At 38.2% G+C, this 25,638-nt stretch overlaps 1 protein-coding gene across 2 annotated transcripts in view; it reads left to right on the top strand.

Annotated features, from left to right (window-relative positions):
* The window catches only part of RHBDL1 (rhomboid like 1), a 2,391,317-nt gene that overhangs the window by 1,352,694 nt on the left and 1,012,985 nt on the right, over nt 1–25,638 (top strand). The window contains exon 3 of one of the 2 annotated variants that reach the window (XM_044089306.1): nt 4,509–4,733. In XM_044089306.1, the coding sequence (XP_043945241.1) occupies nt 4,509–4,733 (225 nt within the window). Of the gene's footprint in view, nt 1–4,485; nt 4,734–25,638 lie in introns of both variants that reach the window. The other variant, XM_044089307.1, reaches the window with a different exon arrangement.

The following is a 25,638-nucleotide window of genomic DNA, read 5'->3' as shown; positions in this document are numbered from 1 at the left end:
ATAAAACTAGGGTAGGCATGGACTGAAATATAACTTTCTTGTATCTCTGTTGAATCTGTTGAATGAACCCTTTCCAGCTCTTTAGACTCGAAAAGAAAATAATACTGTCTGCTACCTTGTTTTTCTCCCCTGACTAAAAGTATATTCTCTCCCATTTCTATGTAGTTCCCTCCAAGTATCTATGACTTTCAAATCTCACATTTCAACACTGTAACAGCTTTAAAATGACTTTTCTTCTTATCTACCAATCAAGCCCTAGTTGCATCTACAACCAAAGTCTTTTTCTTATTTTCTTAAGATGAACTCCCCTGACATTTCTTTGCCTTACTTGAAAGAAGTCCGTAAAGAAATCTATTCCATCTACGTTTGCAGCATATATATTTGCTATTGCTATACTTTCTGCTTCTATCCTACGCACCCAAATTAACCACCTCACCTGAGCACTGTTAATCAGCTTTTTCTGTTACTAGTCTCAAAGATTTGTGGAATAGAATCACCACCCCTATTTTTCCACCGTTCTTAACATAGTCAGCATACCCTGACAAATAAGGCTTATATAATAATTTCCTAATATTTCTCTAACTTTCATTATGGCTTCATGTTGTAGAATTATCTAGCTTTCAAGTCTATGGAGTCTATGCATCACCCATAATGGGTTAGAAAGCCCTTCTATATTCCAGGAGGATATTTTTAATGTCTCCCTTAACACGCCATCTTGTACATGTCTACCTTCAACATGAATCTCCTCTCTGCCATCTCCACCTCCAACCTTGTAGCATATAGCCCCCCCCCCATTTTGATGATTTGCAGGCTCATCCCCCCAAAACTGGGCCAAAGAAATCCCTGGGCATCCAAGTACCTATGCTTCAGAGATGTTGGGTCTCATGCCCAGAAAAAAAACAGCCAACAGCTCAGCTCCAAAAAGCCCCCATGCTAGCTGATAACTGCCTTGTTGCCTTCTCCAATGACAGTAAACAGCCAATGACAAAGCAATGACTAAAATAATACATTCAGCCATACACGTGCAATGTATGTGTTAATTACTCCCTTTTACCAGTAAGAATATATTTTTCACAAATGAAGCCCCCTTCCCCAATAATATTGCAATGGTTCTGTCAGTATAACGTAACAGTAAACAGGCAAGACTTCCATACAATTCACTTGTAAAGGCTTACACTCTTCACTTAAGGACTGAGCCACAGTTAGATTCTTCCTCTTCAGAGTCATCTCTTGAAGCACTAATCCATATTGTAGGCACCTCATATATACCTACATTTTAATATCAAATGTAAAACACTCAGAAAAGACATTCATTCAGGAGAACAAGACAAAGATCAAACGACAAAGATTATTTACAAATAGCTTGTTTCCATCATGAATGTGACATTAAACATTAAAAAAGATAATTACAGAATCATAACTGAAGTCTAACCACCATGAACAGTCCTTATTTCCCCCGCCAATATCTACTGGCTTGGTTGCCACCCTTAAATTAGTCCCTGATACACATTGCAATCAGCATCCTCTCCTTCTGAAAATTGTCTGTCCCAGCTTAGCCAAACAGTATTAATCTTGGGGAATCAGAATCAATCTCGCTTTCTCTCTCTCTCTCTCTCTCTCCTGAGGTCCTCTCCGATTTTGCCATCTTTAGCTTGCCTTATCTTTTGAAGTAAATGCCTGTTGGTTATAGACATTGCTATCCATAGGTGGAGACTTACAGCCATCTTGTACCTCCTGTCTCTTATCAAAATTTAAAGTTGCTTTTGACTTGCATCTCCCATTACCTCTGACAGACATTGGGATGCTTATCTATGAGATTCCTATGTGGGTGAAGTCTCAAATCTGGAATATGCTTCTGGTCTATGCTTTTTAGCAGGAGCTAAGTGGCTATTAGGGTCTCTGGCTCTTGTGACCTATTTCCTTTTGCTGCCTCCCATTCAATCTCCTTAAAATAAAAATATGTTCAAGGCCTCTCAAAACCCCTTCCTCCTGCTCAGACTGACATGTTGTTAGGAAATGCCATGCTTCTGCTTTGTCTACACACTTCCACATTTTACCATCCCTCAAAACTGTTAAGCTAGCTGGATGTTAAATAGAAGACAAAATTCCCTGAGACTGAAAAATCATTTTCAAGGGATCACAGTCTTTTCTCTTCTTGTAGAGGACTTGCAAAAAGTCTTCCATAAATTTAATCTGGGTGATATTCCAACCTAGGCTGTTTTGTCACCTATTGAAGTTAACCAACCATTCTTTTGAGCAATATGATACAAGGGTCATTAAAACCTGCCTTGGATGAGTATCATTGACAGTAGGCTTTCCCTCCCTTATGGCTATTGCTAGAGAAAGACTGCTAGGAATATCAGTCAGTTTTTATGAATCTCACCCAGCCAGCCTTGGCAGGCACCAACTCATGAATCCCTTGAATGCTGATGTTCTGCCTTCTTGAGTGATTTTATAGATCATTAAGTTTCTTCTGCAGCCACAAAGTTTGCTGTTCTAAATTGTTTGTCTGCTCATATAGCTGTTGAATTTCCTCATGATGGCTTACCATACCATTTTCTTGTCACTCCACTCATTGCTCAAGTTGGTTCACAGCTTCTTTAGGATCTGCAATGAGCACATTTAGCTGCTCAAACAGAATCGCTAGCCTGTCTTCCTGTGTGGCCTCTTGAAAATGAGCAAAGCAAAGAATCTATTTCTGGAAGATTTGGGCTTCACTCTAATGTTAAAAGTACACCCTTGACACCTTTGAAACTTAGAAATAAGATGAATTACTCAGCGTGCACCAGATTAGTACAACTGAGCAACCATCATGCATCCTGGCAAGCCACCTCCACCCCCTAGAGATCCCTCAATTTGGGTAGGATGCTTAGAGATGTATACACCAAGCCCACAGTGACAGGCTGATGGGCATTGGAAGACTAAGATTTACTTTGATGTAGAAGAAATGGCTTTGGAATTTAGCACTATGGTGGAGACATCATGGTCAGACACCTTCTCATATGTGTGATTACGTCTCTAACTGTGTCTGTGTGAAACAGGGTGTCATTGGTGTGGTATGAGCTGAAAAATTGTTTCCCAAATAAAACCACACTGCATTTTTTTAACATTTAGTTGGAGACTGTTGTCAGTACACCACTAGGCATATGCAAGCCCTTATTGGAGTATCTTGCTGTCCAAAGGGGAGCTAAACATTGCAATCATCACCCAGCTTACTTAATCATAGGCCCTAAACATGGGGCTAGATGCTAGAAAAGTAAATGCCATAAATGAAAGGACCAAGACTGAACCTAACAGACACTAGTGACATTTAGAGGAAGAACCAGCTTCATTTACTTTATCAGTTCTTCAAGTCAGTCAGTTAGTTATGGAGTGGATAAAATAAGGGATTATGCTGACTTCTGTTAGCTTACCAATAATGCAAGGGTAGGGGATTATATCAAAGGTTTTGGTCAGATCAAGATAGGTGGTATATGGAATGATGATTGTCCATGGCATCGGTGAACACTTCAAAAAAGTTACCTAGATTTTGGAGACATAATCTGCCTTTTACATATCTGAATTGATTGTGGTCTAAATCCGGGGGATTGCTTGTATCTAACTTAATAAACATGGATATTATACATTCCATAACCTTACATGTAACACTTGTAAGGCTAACAAGTATATAGTAGCCTGAATAACTACTGAAGCTATCTGTATACATTGACATTACTGTGGCAGTTTTCCAGACACCTGGCATAATTCTTATAAAGAGGCTGGAATTAAATAGGTTAAAGAGGTTTGGACAGGCTGACAGGTTAGCACCCCTGTTACTTATCAAGACCTAGAGATACAGTGTTCTTTTGGTTTACGATAGGGCTGACAAGACCTGAATGAGAGCATTTTTTGGTGGATGGAGTTGAGGAGATGATTGAGGAATAGGGGGTACAATAGGGTTTATAAGTGATGTGAAGATGAAGCTAGATTTATTTGGCTGTTGATTCATTATAAGACTAAATGGTATTGCTATAAATAAATGTTGAGCATGGCTGGGTAGTATGTCTAATACTTGTCTAAGTTAAATCATTATTGTGCAAACAAAAATGCAAAACTATGTCTCCTGATTGTTATTCTTTGTTCCATTTGACATAGGTTTTCTTGTTTCAGTTTAATCTCAGTGGGCAGCTGGGCATACCACACTGCATATAGTTGTTATACAATCAAATAAAATGCAAAGTAGCACTGCTGTCTGAATTACTTGCTGTGTATAAGGGTTATAGCCATAGCTAGATTACATATGGTGAGTTAGTGCAGTAACACTTGCTGTGCAATTACTTGTATGTATGCATATATATATATATATATGTATACAGAAATTACATTTTAGGATTATCAGTCCAGCACCACTAATAAGCACAAATTTCAGTAACAGAAAAGAAGCAGCTAATAATTCAAGATGGTGCTGATCTGATTTGGTAAATGTTGTGTTCGCTGTTTTCACAGGTCTCCTTCATCTCTTCTTGCAGATGAACAGCAAGAGATCCAGTAGTTTTCGGCAAGCAATTGCCAGTGGACAGCGGAGCCTGCCAAGGGACATTTTGCTGGATGAGTCAGGCTTGAGTATCTATAAGCGTTTTGTGCGCTATGTAGCATATGAGATCCTGCCTTGCGAGATGGATCGGCGTTGGTATTTCTACCAGTACCGTGCATGTCCACCTCCAGTCTTTATGGCCATCATCACTGTTGTACAGGTACATCTTAAAATTTCTTTATTAATATTAACTGACAGATACATTAGGTACAACTGCTCCTTTTCAGAGATGATCAGGGAGTATTTTCTGGTTATCTGACAGAATCACACAGTAGACAAAAGTTGACAGAGGGAATTAAACTCAGATGTATAGGGTGCAACTTAATAGTAGCTCCCAGTCTTAATGGTCTGTGTTAAACTATGCTTTTTAAGACAAGTAATTTGGCATATGAAACACCATCAGTAACAGTTGAACTGTTTTTACTTAAGATCTTTTGTTCTTCTCCTGTGTACTTCATCCCTGTTTAAATTGCATGCCTCTCCATGTTGTTTTACATAAGACTTCTATTTGAGCAACTAAGAATGGTTTCTGCTGACTGTGTGTGTGTGTGTGTGTGTGTGTGTGTGTGTGTGTGTGTGTGTGTGTGTGTGTATGCGCGTGCGTGTGTGTGTGTGTGTGTGTGTGTGCGTGCGTGCGTGTGTGTGTGTGTGTGTGTGTGTGTGTGTGTGTGTGTGTGTGTGCGTGCGTGAGTGCGTGCGTGCGTGCGTGCGTGGGCTTCTGTGCACATTTGTGTGAGTGACTGTGTGGAGTCCCTTATTTACGACTGGTTCAGGTAGGTTCTCATCAGCTTTCCCATCACTTTTCTTCGTCCTTCATTTTGATAGTTCACTCAATACTCTATGAGGTACAGCCAGTTTAATGTCTGTACTTAGCTCTAGAGCTGCAGGTTACATGAGCAATGCTTATTTATTTTATTGATTTATTACATGTTGTTAAATAGTTAATCCAGCCTGGCCTGGCCACAACTCTTTTACTAGAGTCAAAAATAGTTAATTTCTTGTTGTTGTGTTGCAATACAATGAGCATAAATCATTTCTAGGTGAATGATAATCAGAGAAGATATAGATAATAGATTTTTTTCTTGCAGATTTGTAACCTTTTTGTTTAAAAGTTATCTGCAGTTTGTAGAATGCTAACTCTCTAAAAGAATGCCAAAGCTGCAAAAATAAGTAACAGAATGCCACCTGCTTGGAACCTCAAACTATTTTTTAGGGGGGCAAGCCCACCATTGCACCTTTCATGTGGGGAAATACATGGACGCCCCATGCGTGTGTGTGTGTGTGTGTGTGTGTGTGTGTGTGTGTGTGTGTGTGTGTGTGTGTGTGTGTGTATGTGTGTGTGTTCTCCACCAGTGCTGAAACTGTCTGTCATTTAATTTACTTTGCTACAGCTACACTCAAGTGCTTGAGCAAGTGAAGGGCTTCCACAGTTTGGGTTTATATTACAACTGTATAGAATATGTGTTATGGTTTGGGAGAGTTTACAGTTTTAATTGCTAAAATATAACAACAGGACATTTGTTGTATTTAAAATCTCATTTTTTTTCATTTCAGAGGTTTAAATTTATTTAAAGATAAGATTGTGCTTAACAAAATGTAAAACAACTGTAGTTAAAGCCACCTTCTTATGGAATACTAGTTACTGTAGCTATTTAAATACAGTTTGTATACTTGCCACAGATATATCCTTTACTAAGTACTATTCTAGTGTGTCATTCCCTTACTAAGTACTATTCCAACTTGTCATTCCCTTATTAAGTAATACTCTAATGTATCATTCTCTTACTAAATACTATTCCAACATGTCATTCCTTTGCTAAGTACTATTCTAATGCATTATTCCCTTACTAAGTACTATTCCAACTTGTCATTCCCTTATTAAATAGTACTCTAATAGGTTCATAGGTTCATAGGTTCATACCAGGCTATCTGTCCAAGGGCATTTATAAGCCTAGCCCATAGTTATGTGGCTTTCGCCACCCCTTTAGTTTGAATAAAAACTATGCCTATCATTTTTCTGTGCCTCTGTCAAGCAGTGACACTGAAGTAATCCCTGGGGTATATCTACGATCTCCCATCCATTGGTCAAGATTCCTCTTGAACAAGGCCAGCGAGGTGCTCTGCCTCACATGTACCGGGATTTTGTTCCACAGCATAGGGAGTCTCTGGGTGATGAATCTGTCCCTCCAGCACGTTCTATTTATAACCGTGTCAAGGTTTAAGTCTCCCGCCCTTGTGGTTCTGAGGGATCTAGATTTTTTGAGGTGAAGCATATTCATCAAATCTGGGTTTGACATGGCCTTATATGTCAGGCACAGGTCACCTCTGAGCAAGCGGTATGAGACTGAATAAAGCTGGAGTTCTTTCAGTCGGGCAGCATAAGACATATTTTTGAGACCCTTTATCCTTTTGGTGAGGAACTTTTGGGGCCTTTCAAGCTGCATCAGGTGTCTGGTCAGATACATTCCGAATGGGGCATTGTACTCAATCATAGGTCTAATGAGTGATGAGTACATGGGGACGATGACCTCCCTTGATCTAGATGTGAATCCCTTCATGATCAGGTGGGCGATATAGAAGGTTTTCCTAACTACTTTAGCAACATGAGTGTCAAACGAAAGACTACTGTCAACTTGGGTCCCCAGATCCCTGATGACTTTTCTGTGCTCAGTGGATTGTCACCTATATGGTAGCTAGGGTAACCTTGTTTTTCCCGAAGGGTATGACTATGCATTTTTGGCGTTTAACTTCAGGCCATGGCTCTGGCACCAGTTATCCGCTTCTGTGAGGCCCTTCTGGAGGATATCTGTGTCAGATGTGTTTTCGACTATGGCGCCCAGTTTGCAGTCATCTGCAAACTTTGTCAGCCATAACCCTCCTGTGTTTGCTTGTACTTCAGAAAAGTAGATGCCGAACAAGAGTGGACCCAGGACTGAGCCCTGTGGGACACCACTTGTGACAGGCTTTGAGTCTGACATGGCTCCAGCAACTCTGACCCTGTGGGTTCTGTCGCTAGCCAGTTTGCAACCCATCTTGTGATGTATGGGTTTACATTCAAGCTGATGAGTTTTTCGATGATACCTGAGTGGGGTATTGTGTCGAAGGCCTTTGCCAGGTTGAGGTAGGCTGTATGGACTGCCTTTCCTCATCAATGGCCTTGGTGACTGTCTCGAAAAAGTCAACCAAGTTTAAGAGGCAGGATCTGCCTTTGACAAAGCCAAACTGGGTTGGATCCAAAGTCTGCAAGTTCCCTATGTCTTTATTTATGAGTTCCATTATGATCCTCTCCATGGCTTTGCAGATAAGGCTTGTCAAGCTAATGGGGCGGTAATTTCCAGGGTCTGTGGAGGCACCGCCCTTATGAAGTGGGACCACAGTCGCCGTGCGCCACTCCTTGGGTACGTATCCTGAGGTGAGGCTAAGATTAAACAGCTGTCCTAACTGTGGGTTTAATTCCTCGTTGAGTTCATGTATCATTCTCTTACTAAATACTATTCCAACATGTCATTCTTTTTCTAAGTACTATTCTAGTACATCATTCTCTTACTAAGTACTATTCCAACTTGTCACTCCCTTATTCATTAGTACTCTAATGTATCATTCTCTTACTAAATACTATAAAAACATGTCATTCCTTTGCTAAGTACTATTCCAGTACATCATTCCCTTACTACTATTCCATCTTGTCATTCCCTTAAGTAGTACTCTAATGTATCATTCTCTTACTAAATACTATTCCAACATGTCATTCCTTTGCTAAGTACTATTCCAGTATGTCATTCCCTTACTAAGTACTATTCCAACTTGTCATTCCCTTATTAAATAGTACTCTAATGTATCATTCTCTTACTAAATACTATTCCAACATGTCATTCTTTTGCTAAGTACTATTCTAGTACATCATTCCCTTACTAAGTACTATTCTAACTTGTCACTCCCTTATTCATTAGTACTCTAATGTATCATTCTCTTACTAAATACTATAAAAACATGTCATTCCTTTGCTAAGTACTATTCCAGTACGTCATTCCCTTACTACTATTCCATCTTGTCATTCCCTTAAGTAGTACTCTATTGTATCATTCTCTTACTAAATACTATTCCAACATGTCATTCCTTTGCTAAGTACAATTCCAGTACGTCATTCCCATACTACTATTCCATCTTGTCATTCCCTTAAGTAGTACTCTAATGTATCATTCTCTTACTAAATACTATTCCAATATGTCATTCCTTTGCTAAGTACTATTCCAATGTGTTATTCCCTTACTAAGTACTACTACAATGCATTATACCCTTACTAAGTACTATTCCAATACATCATTCCTTTACTAAATATTACTCAGTGATATTCCCTTAATACACTCTAATTCAAGACGTCATTCCCTTACTTACTAAATTCTACTACAACACATTTCCTTACCTTCTAAGTTCTACTCCAACATGCCATGCCCTTACTAAGTTCTACTCCAACTTACTATTCCCTTACTAAGTTTTAATCTAATGTGTCATGCCCTTATTAAGTTCTACTGTAATGTGTCATTCTCTTACTATTACTCCAACATGTTACGGGTCTATATTACATTATCAAAGTTTCTAAACTTTGAATCTGATATGGTCAGCACCATATAATCAAAGTCTTGAAACATTGAAAATGTAATAAAACACAACAACCTACAAAAACAAACTATTTAAATGCTCTAAGCAGGGGGGGCAAGCCACCCTGCATCCCCCACACCCCCAGCCACTTAAATATACCAACTCCAAGATCGCACTACAGTGCAGAAAAGGGACATCTTCCCTTTCCATGCTGTATGGAGATCTCCATTAAAAGACTTGAAGTTTCAAGACTTCAATCATATGGTGTCGACCATATCAGATTTGAAGTTTTGAAACTTCAATCTTCTGATATAGACCCCTTGTCATTGCCTTACTAAATACTACTCCAAAGTGTTACTCCATTACTAAGTATTATTCCAACATGTCATTTGCTTACTAAGTACTACTCCAATGTATCATTCCCTTACTAAGTACTAGTCCAATGTGTTATTCTCTTACTACATACTACTACAACGTGTCATACCCTTGCTAAGGGGTCTATATAATTTCCTTGAAGGCCCAATTCGCCGAATGCCTATTTGTCAAACTTAAAGCATTGAGTACCATTTCAGCAAAGAATTACATCATTGAAAGGATTTCTCCAGAAAAAAAAAACTACTTGGCCACAAGAGCGATAATAACACAAATTACATTATTTTAAACTCACCAAGGTGGGGGCTGCACTCCACACACCCACATTAATTGTATATTCCAACTCCAAGATTGCTAGGGTTACAACCTTTTAAGTGGGCCAAAGTGGGACATGGAGATGTGGCCAATATGACACTGGCCACACCCTCTATCATCTCATCACCACAGGACTGGTAAAGGAGATGCTGTTATGGGTACAATGGCTGGCTGCTGGAGTGGCTGGCTAGCTGGCTGGCTGACTGCTGGAGTGGCTGGCTAGCTGGCTGGCTGGCTGCTGGAGCAGCTGGCTAGCTGGCTGGATGCTGAAGCAGCTGGCTAGCTGGCTGGCTGCCTTCTGGAGTGGTTGGCTGCTGGAGTGGCTGGCTGGCTTCTGGAGTGGCTGGCTGCTGGAATGGCTGGCTAGCTGGCTGTCAGGCTGTTAGAGTGGTTGGCTAGCTGGCTGGCTGGCTGCTGCAGTGGCTGGCTAGCTGGCTGGCTGGCTGCTGGAGTGGCTAGCTGGCTGGATGGATGGCTGCTGGAGTGGCTAGCTGGCTGGCTGGGTACCAGAGTGGCTAGCTGGCTGACTGGCTGGCTGCTAGAGTGGCTATCTGGTTGGTAGAAGTAGCAGCTGCATGGATGAATGGCTGGAAGGATGGCTTAATGGCTGCATGGATGGTTGGATAGATGAATTAATGGTTGGATGGCTGGCTGGCTGGACAGATGGATTAATGGCTGGATGAATAGATGGCTGGCTGGATTGCTGTCTGGATGAATGGATGGCTGAATTGCTGGCTGGATTACTGGCTGGATGAATGGATGGCTGGATTACTGGCTGGATGAATGGGTGGGCTGGATTGCTGGCTGGCTGGCTGAATGAATGAATGAATGGATTAATGAATGGCTGGCTGGCTGGTTGGCTCATTAGGAAAAAAAAACAAATCTTGTTCTTTTTCTTTAGTGGCTCAAGAAGCACTAAAAACAAAACACTCTACAGCCATGATCTTTGCTGGGTTCTTCCTGCCCCAATCTGCACCCCCTTCATGAATTGTAGCCAATTGCTACATGATTCAAAGCACCCATACCTAAGAGAGATAAAACTGAATTGCCATGGAAAAGCCAACGATTCAGTGAGATCGAAAAGCAGGACTTTTCAAGTCCCACTACTTTGCACAGCGGGCAACAGGATGAAGCAGCTCAACCCGTGAGTATCCCACTGATAATGGGATGGGTGGCAATTTTAGAGATCACTTTACGTTTGAGAAAGGGCAAATTTGTTACAAAGGCCAACTATCTCCTTTCCCCTTGAAAATTTTTCGATGATGTAATCTGAAATGATATTCAATGCTTTAAGTTCAAAGAATAGATGTTTGGCAAATTGGAGCTTCGATGAAAGGATAGGTACCCCTTACTAAGTACTACTTCACCGTCTCATTTGTTTACTAAATACTACTCAGTGACATTTCTTTAATAAGTGCTTCTCCAACATGTCATTCCCTTACTAAGTTCTATTCCAACATGTCATTCTGTTACTAAGTTCTACTCCATATGTCATTCTCATACTTACTAAGTTCTACTCCAACATATCATTCCATTACTTACTTAGTTCTACTCCAACATGTTATGCGTTTACTAAGTTCTACTCCAATTTACCATTCCTTTACTAAGTTCTAATTCAATGTGTCATGCCCTTACTAAGGTCTACTCCAACTTGTCATTCCCTTATTAAGTTCTACTTGAACATGTCATGTCCTTACTAAGTTCTATGCCAGCGTGCCATTCCTTTACTAAGTTTTATTCCCAGAATCTCAGAGTCTCAGTGAAGGAAGAAGTTGATCAAGCACAACACAAGCACAACTTGTAGAAAAAAAAAGACAGTCTGGATGTAATAACCCTGTTATATGACCATTAAAAGTTTTTCCTGCAGATATGTATCAAGGCTCCAGGCTAAATCAAAATACAAACAGAGCCTAGTATAAGTTACAAGCATTATTTTTGGTAACACTGACAGAGCTAAACCTCCAGTGTCTTCCCTGGTCTCCATTCATATTAGATCTAGCTGAGTTTCTATTGAAGAATGAAGAGACAGTATTAGATATGAACATAATTTACATGTATTAAATTTGTCTCATTTTATATGATGCTATTAAACTGGTGTCTAAAGGGCTATCTTTTGTGCCTACAAATTTTCCTACCTGGGCTGTTCCAATTTAATAATTTATATTATGTAGGAATATTTCCCAAAGAAAATCAGTCAGGTTTCCTCCTTTTGCAGAGACTGCAATTAATAATAGAATGGTTAACAGTGACGGGTCTTTTGTAATTTGTATGGAGTTGTGTGATGAACTGGACTTAAGTAATATACTTATTTGTTCAGTTGATGTGAATACTTTGTTTACCAGGAAAATAAAACCTTTTAGATAAGGGATATGACCTGATTAAACTGCATCACATTATTAAAAGTAAGTTTTTACCTCTAAGTTCTAATTCTGTTATTAACGTTTTTGAAACAGTACATACTCATAGACATGAATTGTTTCAGGAGTTTTTCTTTGAAACCGTACATACATGTAGACATGAATTGTTTCAGGAGTTTTTCAAACATACTTGTTTCCTCAAAGAATTATATTTGACAAAAGACAAATAGTCTGCTTTAGATTTTCTTAAGCAACATTAAAAGAGTTGTGTGTAAGACAGACAAAAGGGGTATTGTAGCAGTTTTAAACAGATACAATTATGAGAAAACATGCAATATGTTGTTAAATAATGAATATGAAAAAGTAGGTCAAAACTGGTTACACAATTACAGTATGGAGTTATGAAATCTATTAAGCAGTGGGACTGCACTGGATTTTTTTAACAACAAAGGATGTATTTACTTTACATATCAATCAACCATTTAGGGCTGTTTTCATGCTACCCCCCCCCCCCCCAAGGTACACAAGTTCTCGTTAAATCCTTCTGGTCAGCTGATTATTTCAGGAGTAGAGGGGTTTCAATAAAATGTCAACATATTACTTGATAGCATCCTTAAAGAACTTATAAGAGAATCTGTATCATTTCTTAAACATATTGATAATATTGCTGATAATCAAAAACATTATATGGCAAGTGGATTGTTTTTGGTTTAGTCTAGAAGTAAAAGAGTTATATACTTCTATTCCATGTAGATATGGGATTGTTGCAGTAGTGCATTATTTTGGTGAAGGACCTTTTTACAGTTTTGTTTGACACATGATGTGGTTTCTTCAGAAATGGAGCATAGCTCTGGGGAACCTTTTGCTTCTGTATATGGTCATTTATGTATCGCTAAATGTGAGAGGAATTTCATGTATTGTGAAAATATATGTAAAAATCAGTCTCTAGACAATGACAGGTGCATTGATGATTTTACTATTGTCATGCAGGGAAAATAAAATGGATACCTTAAGATTTTTTGAAATTTTGAATACAAATGAATGGGGGATTAAGCTTGGTTATAAGATGACTGAAGAGGAAGTGGGCTTTTTTGGATATCAACTTAAGGGGACAGTTGGTGGGCTAATGTTGATTAATTGAAATCCTTTTGAGTACTATATGATCAAACAAACAAGAAAGAAACAAATTTTACTGGCAGTGGAGTTTTCTATTTTCTGTACTGTTGTGCAACCTCAGACTAGGTATATTTAAATTTGTGGCGTGGGGTGTTGCATCGTATGGAGAGTTGCAAGTAGAAAAAATTACTTTTGAGGTCTGGCAAAACTCATTTTGCTCCTTTCCTGTCAATTATTCAATACTCGATCTAAGTGCTGTCCATCAATCGATCAGTTGATTTATCCAAATTGGTGTGGTAATCAGAAGTAGTCTACTTATAGAACACACTTCAGCTAAAAGTATCTTGCATGTATTAAGCTGTAATTTGCCCCCCACCCCCATCCCCACTCATTTAGTTATTTATTGGCTTCACCTCCCTTAGGGGGATTATTAGGCTGAAATAAAATACTATTGATACTGCTGCCCTAGCAAGTCTGCTGAAAAAACTTAAGCCAGACTAAAGAACATTGAAATGTAATGTTGGACAATCAGTGTATTCAGGTACAGGAGTGTCTGAGGTTCTATACAGAGGGGCATCTGATGCCACAAGTAGCAGTCTATAAAAAATGATCTGTGTTACATTTTTGTGAGTGTCTTGATAAGATTATTAGAAAGCACTGAAACATAATATTGATAGATTTATGCCTGAGAGAGATTTTGCCCAAATATCCAAATTTGTTGTACACTAGACCCTTCAACTTAGCAAAATGTTATCATCTAACGTTCCATCATGGATTCAATAGGAATGTACTGGATGTAATAGGTTCATAGGTTCATACATTGGTAATAGGCTATCGGCCCTAGGGCCTATACAAGCTAAGCCATAACAATTCCCTGGCTATTTCTTCCCACACTATTTACTTCCCTGGACCCCTGTCTAGCAGAGCGACTGACATGATCCCCGGGGTTAATTTCCTTTCTCCCATCCAATCATCAAGGTTCCTTTTGAAGAGGGCCAAAGAGGCGTTCTGTTTGACATGTATGGGCAGTCTATTCCAGAGTCTGGGGAGTCTCTGGGTCAGGAACCTATCCCTCCAGCATGTTTTGTTTATTGTGATGTCAAGATTTAGATCCCTGGAGCATGTGGCTCTGAGGGATTGAAATTCCTTTAAGTGTAGCATGTCCAACAGCTCTGGATTTGACATGGCCTTGTATGTTAAGCAGAGATCACCTCGGAGTAGATGATATGCGACAGAGTATAGCTGGAGTCTTTTAAGGCGGTCAGCATATGGCATCTGCTTTAGGCCCGTGATTCTTTTAGTGAGGTATTTCTGCGGCCTTTCCAGTTGTTGCAGATGTCTTGATAGGTACATACAAAACTGGGCGTTGTATTCTATAATGGGTCTAATGAGGGATGAGTACAGTGGGACAATGACCTACTTTTTCCTAGATGAAAAGCCCTTAGTGATGAGGTGTGCCACATAGAAGGATTTCCTGACTGTTGTGGCGATGTGGTTATTGAAGGTGAGACCACTGTCCACTTGTGTCCCTAAGTCTCTTATCACACTTTCAGTATTTAGTGTACTGCCACCTATGTGATAATTCATGGGTACATGTTTTTTCCCAAAGGAGATAACTATACATTTCTTGGCATTGAGTTTGAGCCCAAGGCTCTGACACCAAGCATCTGTTTCTGTAAGGTCCTTTTGTAGAGTAATACAATATAATATCTAAATATGTTCCAAAATGCATGAAAGTAAATATTAATGGGAAAGTGAAACTCAAGGAATGGTTTACCTGCCAAAAGCTAAACAGCATGTTAAGGAAGTAAATGTAAGTGAATAGAGGAACATTAGTTTGAGTTCAGAAGTTATAACTCTGTGAATACACTTGTATTACATGCTTTTGAGTCGTTTGATGGGAGTGCAGATGAATTTAAGTTTCTTGTTCTAGCTACTTTGCATTTGCCTTGGAAGAGGAGACACTGTGTATCCATTAAATGAATTAGAAGCAAAACTGGTTTTAAAATATAGTATTTTATTGCCAAGATGCCCGAGTGATAAAGTATCACTGTAGCGTTTCATTAAATTGAGTTCACTGTTTTATTTATTGTTCATTCATTGTATTTTTGTTTCATAAATTGACTGTAATTAATGTAGGTCCATCTTTAAAAGTTCAAGGAATTAATTAAGTAAGGTTCTATATGACATTCAGCTGAAATGCTAGAGTGAATAAACTATTATTTCTTCCTACTTGTTCTTGTGATAGTATGTTTATAATTACACTTTTTTGAAGTGTGAAGAAATAAAACTCAGTAATACCATGAATTTCAAACAGAGACAGCTGAAAGTTATTACGACAAAAGTGCCAATTGTCCTTAGGATTCATCCTAGGCAGCATCTGATGCCATCTTTGTCTTCAAGGTTTGAACAACGTCTTTTAAAGGCATGCCAAGCTGAAATACTAATTATCTTTAAGACACTTTGTATTTTGACTGCATTAATTAAAATCTGACCTTTTAACATTCTTACTAAGTGGTTAACTGCAAAATAATTTAAACTTTGACCAGTGTACATCTACCAAAGTCAAAAAGACAAATAGTGGGGCTCATCTAATTCTAAAGGGCATGTCTAACTATTCCAGGGAAATCATTCTACTATATTATATCTTACTTTTTGTAGTCTGCAAACAAGTATTCTGAAAGGGTATAATAATGTCTTACTAGAAAAATCATAGGGTTGGAAAAATGTAACTGTTCCAAAAGACTTCAGGAAGTGTCATTACGTTTTTTTTTTCTTATAAGTTACTTAAGAACTGACCTTTGCCTAGTCTATAATACAAGATATAATCTGGTTCTGTTTGAAATTCTATGGCTGGATCACTTCAGTAAGATGACAAATGTTAGATTAAGGAACATAACACTAAAAATAAACATTAATATGAGAAAAAAGTGACAGACCAATTAATCATAGCTTTCCAAGATTCTGGAATAAGCTTTCCTTTAAAATCAGAAAAAGTTAGTTATTAATGCAGTTTTGTTTAAAAATTGAAAACATAATTAATGTCCTTCAAAAATGTCTTGATACATATATATATATATATATATATATATATATATATATATATATATATGAGAATTAGAAAATATTAACATGGAATTATGGCAGTCAAGCTTTTTGAAAGCTACTAGGTCATAAACTGGACAACTGAACCAATGAGCCTGCCATTTATGGCATGGTTTAAGATAAAGTGAGACCAGACCATTGTCATGCCACAGGATTTGACATATGGTTTAGCAAATGATTAGCCTTTCAGGACTTCAGATTCACTGGGGATCCACTTTGAGGGATACAAACCTAGCATGGTAGCTTGCATCAGTCTGAGAATAGACACCGTGACACTTAGTAACAGGTCTAGCATTTCTTCGGTAAGCATTTATAATATGCAAGGGAGTAGAAAAACCCATGCTGAAAATACTGCACTACCCTCTAAAATATCAGATAATTCATTGATATGAACTGCTAGTGAGAACAATATAAGGATTGTGGGCAAAACTACAACACAGCATTAATAGAGATGAGACAAAAAAGGGAATACAAAAGAAAAAAAAGGAAGATCGTGAGCATCAGTGCCCACAGTCTAGGCAAAACATCTACATGATATAATCACACTGATGTCTGAATATATGGCTGTTATAAAAACATGAAACATAGATAATTATGACTGGGATGTAAATGCTAATTAAATTCTAAAATATCTGAACTTGTACAGTGTCTTTACAGGTATCTAAGAGGAGATCTTATTCAAGTATATAGGGCATTTAGAGACAGCAACCACTGGGCATGTTTGGGGTTATCAAAAAGTACTAGAAAATCATCAGACAACCTACGTAGAAGATTCTATAAGAATGAGAACTGTAATAATTGGTTCTCTGACAGAGTAGATGATGCATGGAACAGACTATCAAATTATATTAAAGCAAGTACTAGTGAAGATATTTTTAAGAACAGCCTAGATGCTTATTATGGGAACAAGTGTTTTGGTATATCGGCAAGCCAGAAGGTCACTAATGCCTGTGACTGAAATATCTGTATGCATGTATGTATGTATGTATGTATGTATGTATGTATGTAAGTATGTATGTATGTATGTATGTATGCAATGAGATATAAAAAGCGCAGGAGGAAAGGAATGAAAAGTGGAAATACATAACTACATTTATCTATCTATATATATATATATATATATATATATATATATATATATATATATATATATATATATACATATACACACAGACATATGTGTGTGTGTGTGTGTGTGTGTGTATATATATATATATATATATATATATATATATATATATATATATATATATAAAATACATATGTATGTATGGATCTACTTCAAATAATCAGATTGTCACTTACCAGAAACAAAAGGACGAGACAACTTTGCCGAAAAGTTACTTTCACAACACTTGAATTACTGCAATTTTACTCCGTGAAAGGAATCTCTTGGCCACCATGACAAAATAAATAAACCAAAGGAAATCAAACACACCTAAGTGGGAGGCGTCACCCCCCCATACCCCCCTTAACTAAATATCCCAACTGCGAGATCATACCACAATAGAAAAAGAGCAAAGTTTGCCAAGGTAGCCAAGTGTTTCCTTTCCCGGAGTAAAATTCTGGTGATCCGAATGTTTGGGAAAGTAGGTTTTTGGAGAAGTCATCTGGTCCTTTTAAGCTTTGGGTAAGTGAAAATTCGATCATGTAAAGGGGATCCATATATGTATATCGATACGTATATGTGGGTCTACTTTACTTACCCAAACGCCCACATCACCAACTTTCACTTTGCGAGACAAATGGACCGATAAATCAGAAGACCGACATCTGGAACACTGACATTCCACTCGAGGTGAGTAACCACTTGACCATTCTGTTGAACTTTTTTCCTTACCCCCACAGTAGTGCTATCTCAGAGTTGGTATATGTAGTTGGGGGGTGTGCCCCCCACATGGGTGGGTTTACTTTTGTTTGTTTTTTTTTTTTTCGGGATGGCCAAGTGGTTACTTACCCAGTTGGTGTTCCAGATGTCGGTTTCTGGTTTATTGGTCCATTCGTCTCGCCCCCACTATCTCTACTTTTATTTGACTAAAAACCACACCCCTCTTAGCTCTAAGCCAATCGCCCACACCCAATCAACTAACCTATCTCCTCCCACAACTCCATCCAACAGCCACTATTGCACTACCACTTCCAGGTCCTACATACCCTGTTAGATTAATCCTACACTACAAAATGGGTAAAGTAGTGAATCTTGTTATTCCATTACTATTGCCTCTTTTAATCACTCTTTACTACTTATCGAGGTACGAAGACCAAAAACTCAAGGGATCCCATTACCCAAAGGACCAAACCTGTAATCTCCTACATCATCTCTCGAAAGAGACCTCTTCTGTTTACTACATAGATACCCTAAGCAAAAAAAGCCTACATCTTACCCAACCATACACAAAGGCAACAACATCTAAACGTGGACTAAAGGTACTATATAAGCTCCAAAGACTCCTATACCATTTGAAGAAATGTATCACCAAAGATGGTGATATACATCCGAACCCAGGCCCATCCACCCATCCTGACTCAGTCTCTTCAATATCAGCCCAAAGATCAGCTAGCTCCCTCCTTATCTTCCATCTTAATCTAAGAAGCCTAAACAACAAGGTTCATAATCTTCATGCCTTGTTAGCCATACATCTCCCCGACATTATGTGTCTAACAGAAACTTGGCTCAAACCAGTCACAAAGGATGAAGAGATCCTCCCACCTGGGTATAATATTCTCAGGATATATTGGGGAAAAAAAAGGGGTGGGGGCATAGCTGTCATGTATAAAAGTACCCTTAATATCATCTTGAATCCTATCCAACCACCTAAGGTAGCTAAAGCAGAGTTAATTGCCCTAAAAATATGCTTAAATAACCAAAAAAGTATTAATCTTATTGTAGTTTACATTCCGCCAGGGAATAATTTAGAAACTATGGAGATAATACTAAATTGGATAGCCTCAAACTACCCTCAGGAGACCATTGTACTAGGGGATGTTAATATTGACTGGGCCCAATGCTCCGCACAGACCAACCCCATGTCCATTAATCTACATGGCTTCTCCCAAAATATTGTCTCCCCTACAAGAATAGGAACTGCTCTCCAAAAAGAAAGTATAATTGATTGGATTCTTACTAATAAAGAAGCACGCAAATATACTACTGGGACCCTCCCAAATGATCTCAGTGACCACCACGTCACCTACATAATAAAAAACAAATTTACCAGCATAAACCCCCCTTTATATAGACTTGTCAGAAATAAGAAGAAATTAGTTCCAGCACTATTCCTAACTGAACTTAGATCCTGTAACTGGTCCAAGCTAAAAACCCTGCCCCTTGATGAGAGTGTGACATTTTTTACTGACACATTCCTCAACATTCTTGACTCCCACGCACTTAACAGACGATCCGCATTCAAGACTCGGATAGCACCATGGCTAACTAGTGAAACCAAATCCAAAATCAAACTTAGAGATCAGGCCTGGGACAAATGGCGAACTACTAAGGCACCTCAAGATCGCATTAAATTCCAGCAACTTAGAAATGCAACAAAAAAAGACTCCACCCTAGATAAAAATAACTATTTCTGTCACCTCCAAGATAAGCACCAGAACAATCCAAAGAAGTTCTGGGCAGGCTTAAACAACCTCCTCCACTCAGGGAAAGCATCTACTCCCACCCCAGAAACACTTATTGGAAAAAACCCAGAAGAGGTCGCCAATACTTTTAACTCCTTTTTCACTGAGACCATTCAGACCCTGGCTAATCAACTTCCCCATCCTTCCTCCCCCCCAACTAAGGTTAATGATGAATCTCTACCCTTCTTTACTCTCCAGCCAGCTTCCACCTCCTATATTAGATCTCTACTGAAGAAACTTAAACCAACCACCCTGTCGGCCGACCGACTCCCAGCTGAATACCTACAAATAGCAGCAGATGTCATAGCATATCCCATCTCAATTCTAATTAACCGAACTATAACTGAGGCCACTATCCCCTCCATTTGGAAAGTAGCCCATGTCATCCCACTTCATAAGGGTGGCTCCTCTACTGACCCATCAAACTATAGACCTATAGCAATACTGTCGCCAATAGCCAAAATCCTGGAAAGATGTGTTCATAAACAACTCCTTAACCATCTCACCCTAAATAATCTACTGTCCAAATCTCAGCATGGTTTCAGACCCCACCATAGTACGACCACCGCCCTCCTCTCTTTTACCGACTCAATCAATAAAAACCGCAATAACAAAAAAATTTCCTCAGCCCTCTTTCTTGACTTGTCAAAAGCCTTTGACATGGTCAATCACCAACTACTGCTCCACACTCTTGAAACCTTACACCTTGATTATCCGGCCCTTAACTGGTTCAAAGCTTACCTCTCTGGAAGACAACAGGCAGTTCGATGGGAAAATAAGCTCTCTCAACTGTTGCCGAATACCATAGGGGTCCTCCAAGGCTCCATACTTGGTCCTCTTCTCTTCTCTGTATTCATAAATGACCTTTACTCAGTCATCCCTAAGGCCACCTGCATCCAGTATGCAGATGACTCCACATTGATCTGCTCGGATATCTCCCTCCCTGACCTACAAGTAACAACCCAAAACTGTTTTACTATAGTTGAAAAGTGGCTCTTGGAAAGGAAACTCATTCTAAATCCAAAAAAAACCAAGTTACTAGTATTTTTTCCCACCTCAGTTAGTCCATCAGTCCAACTTACACCCCAATCCAATAATTGTCCATTCCTTGTTCAATCTATTAATGGTACCATGATTGAGCCTGTTACCAACACTAAACTATTAGGAGTCACCATTGATAGTAGGCTTAGATTTGATATGCATATCAGTCAAACCATAAAGACTGTAAATAAGAAACTTGGATCCTTGTATAGAATTAAAAACTTTCTAACCCCTACTGCCAAACTAACTATCTCTCGCACGCATTTACTTTCCACTTTATTTTATGCCTCTCCTGTGCCTTCATTCCTTAACAATAGTGAGATCAATAAACTCTCTGCTGCCTACAATCACATCACCAGATTTGTAGTAGGAGGTCCTTACAGAACTCATCACTGCCTTAACCTAAGGAAACTTGACTGGCTAGAACTACCCAATCTTCTCAAACTAAACCAACTCACTGAAGCGTTTAAAATTATTAAGCAACCGGATAAAACCCCCTCCTTGCATAATCTTCTGATTCCATACTCTAATCTAAGCTGTCTTCGCTCCTCACATAGAGTCCTGGTCCAAACCATCAAATCCAACAACTCTGCTGGAGAAGCCCTTTTTGCCAACTCTATAGGAAAAGTCTGGAATTCCCTCCCCAATAACTTAAGACTTACTACATCCCAATGTCTATTCAAAAATAATCTTAAACAATTTTTTAAAAAACATTGGCTGTGCCCATGTAATAACCCAGACTAGTTCTCTCTGACACTCAACTAGTAGCATTCTCCACCTGTTTTACTAGGTGTTTTTTTCTTTTTCTTAGTCTAAAGAATTTGTAAACTCACACCCACTAAATTCCACCTCCACTGGTACTTATGAAGTCAAGCTCCCCATTGCCTGACTTGACTCTACAAGGGATGGGTAATAGTAACCTAGAATATCAACTACACTGTATTTTGAACTGTTATCTATTCACATGGTAGCCAAGTGTATCTAAAACAATTGTGAAGTATTTTTGTGTATCTCTAATTTTGTTTATGTGTATCTCTAATTTTATTTATTTGCATTAGGAAGTGTATTTATCTGCATGTAAATGAAAGTGTAACTTTTTCCTCTGTGGAGCTTTTCTCCCCGGGCCTCCGCTGAAAATGGACATGTATCCAGTCGGACCATCCCGGTCAACAAATGTAAAATAAAATAAATAAAATAAATAAATAAATAAAGTCAGTGATGTGGGCATTTGGGTAAGTAAAGTAGATCCATAGATATATATATATATATATATATATATATATATATATATATATACACACATATATATATATATATATATATATATATATATATATAAAACACAATTGAAACACTAAAATGTCAAAATGCAAATCACAAAGCATAACGTCTCAAAATTCAGCATATTGAAAACTATGTTATTTGGTTTTTTTTGTGTGTTTGAAATTTGCGTGCATTGAGGTTCTTTCTCAGTGCATGCATGGTAATGTGTCATTTGTGTTGTCGACCTTTTGTGGTCAGCTTTCTTGCTGTTGAACTTGTTGAGTTGTTTACCAATGTAAGTATACCCATATATATTTATATATATATATATATATATATATATATATATATATATATGGTTCCCCTTCACAATCCCAAATTACTGAATGCTCAAAATTCAGTAACTCGAGACTGTAAAGTCGAAAATGCAGAAGCGTGAATCTGCATAAGCGTGAATTCAAATACCTCAAATTTGCGCTTATGCATGTCAGCTACGGGACGGGAAGTGTGTGAGTTGGGATGTTTTGCAGAAGTGAAGGTAAGTGAGTGTATGTGTGTGTTTTGTAAGTTGTGCGTGTGGGTTAGGGTAGGGAGGTGGGAGTATTAGTGTGAGTGTTGGATGTGTCTGTGTATGTGTGATGTGTTTGTGTGTGTGCGAGGCAGTTTAAAATGTCTATGTAGTGTTTTTTTTTTTTTTTGTGTATTAGTGCAATCTCAGAGTTAGAATATATAAGTAGGGGGGTGTGGGGGTGCAGGGGGGCTTGCCCCCCTGTGTACATGAAGTGTAGGGCTTGTAGTTTATGTTATGTGGGTTGTATGGTGTGCGTGTTGTGTGGTTTATGTGTTCTGTATGTTCGGAGTTTATTGTTTTCGTGCTTGTGGTTTTCGGGATTTTTGTTGGTTCGACTTTATAATTTCAAGTTACTGAATTTCGAGCATTCAGTAATTCGATATTATGAAGGGGAACCATATATATATATATATATATATATATATATATATATATGTGTGTGTGTGTGTGTGTGTGTGTGTGTGTGTGTGTGTGTGTGTGTGTGTGTGTGTGTGTGTGTATATATATATATATATATATATATATATATATATATATATATATATATATATATATATATATATATATATATATATATAGATAGATATTTGTAATAAGCATACACACACGTGTGTGTGTGTGTGTGTGTGTGTGTGTGTGTGATATATATATATATATATATATATATATATATATATATATATATATACATACACATATATATGTTTTTTTCATGTCTTTTAAATAGAGAAGAAGTAATGTGAATCTCATTGGAATAGAAGGAATTCAGAAAATGCCCAACCCACTGCTCTAACATCATTAGGGCTAGAGTGAGAGACAATTATGCAGCTCAAGGTATAGGTATCTGATGAATCACATCCCTGAATTCAGGATAATTCTTTACAGGTCATATTTAGATGTTGTGGTTACAAGAGCCAATGGCAGATGATGATCTGAAAGGAATGGATAAATCAGCATTGCAGATTTGAATCAACTGCCCTTATGTCAGATCAGCTCTTTACAGGTCTTATTTAGACTTCCTAGTAATAAAAGCTAGTGGCAGATGATGATCTGAAAGGAATCGACAAATCAGCATTGCAGATTGGACTTAATGCTTTGCAGAAGTATTGTGAGACCTAGCCAAACCCTTATGTAGCCTGTACATAACAAAGCTGGGAAATGATTTAGGAAGTCACAGCAGCGCTTCTACAACCATTTACTTGGGTTAAGTTTGTTTATAATAAACATGGCCTGTGGAAGTAGTGAAAGTGTGTTTATTAATTATTCTTTTTTGAAGCATGAAGAACTAAAACTCAGTAATACCATGAATTTCAAACTGAGGGAACAGAACGTAATTAAGGCAGAGGTCAAAGGTTGGAAGGGGTAAATTGTTAAACATTGTGGTCAATAACAGCTGTTAAAAGGTTGTTGCTGCAGTTTAATATTTACTTTATACTTGCACAAAAACTAGGAAAGTATGCACTAGCAGAACTGAATTATTTTTAAATTGTGATGTCACTCATTTCTGAGCCATTGTCATCAACAAAAATCACATTTCTGATTTTATGCGTGAACAATATAGCAATAACCCACGCCTGGGTGTGGGTAATGCGGGATTTACCCACGGTTGGCATGGTTTGGTCCCGAAGGCGAAGCCAAACAAAGACAACCGTGGGTAAATCCCACATTACCCACACCCAGAAGTGGGTTATTGCTATTATACTATGACATTATTTAAGAAAAAAAACAATTACTTTTCTTAAATAATGGCATTGTATAATGCCTCTTTGCTGCCCTTCCGCAGCTGTCTGGCATCCGCGGCAGTTCTGATGTACTGCGCATGCCTACGCAGTACATCAGAGCTGTGGCCAAAAGCAACAGAGAAAGCAAGATCTCTGTTGCTTTTTTACTGTTTCGCTATATTAAATGGGTTTAACATAGCGAGACAGCTTTAAAATAAGCAACGGAGATCTCCGTTGCTTATTTTAAAGCTGTCTCACTATGTTAAACCCATTTAACATAGCGAGACAGGTTTAAAAAAAAGCAATGGAGAAAACAAGATCTCCGTTGCTTTTTACACACTCTGTCGCTATGTTAAAGGAGTTTAACATAGCGAGACAGCTTTAAAAAAAGCAACGGAGATCTCCATTGCTTTTAGACAGTGTTTTAAAAAAAGACTTATACTAATGGAAAAAGTCCAGGCGACCGGACCTTTTTCCATTAGTATAAGTCGATTTACAACGTGCCAATCAGTGTGCACGTTTTGGAATATTAATGGGGGGTCATGGTATAATGGTGATGAATCCTGTAAGAATAAAAAAACATCTTGTTGAAATCCAGATTCCAAACCAGAAGCTAATGTGTATGGAAAATAGCTAGCTGTTTCAAATATGGAAACAATAGAAATATCATGTTTGACTCTGTTTAACTACTGTAAATGAACAGCAAGAAAATATGCTACATAAACAGGCTACCAAAAGAGAAGGTTCTATGTTAACTGAAAAACATGTTTTATGTGCCTTTATATTAATGTATATGATGGTTTCACCTTAGTGTGAAAAAAGAAAATCTGTATATTCTATAAACATGAAACATTCTTCAGCTTGCTGCAAAGCTCACAGACAAACTAATTCCTAAGCACCCCATCTGTTGTAAACATTGACTTTAGGTGCTTCATGGGTGGATGGATAGATGGATGGTTCTATACAAAAAGACAT

Source organism: Protopterus annectens, chromosome 12.part0 (assembly GCF_019279795.1).
Source record: "Protopterus annectens isolate FY-2018-M chromosome 12.part0, PAN1.0, whole genome shotgun sequence".
In the NCBI taxonomy this organism is placed as follows: Eukaryota; Metazoa; Chordata; order Ceratodontiformes; family Protopteridae; genus Protopterus; species Protopterus annectens.
This window is presented reverse-complemented; position numbering and strand designations above follow the sequence as displayed.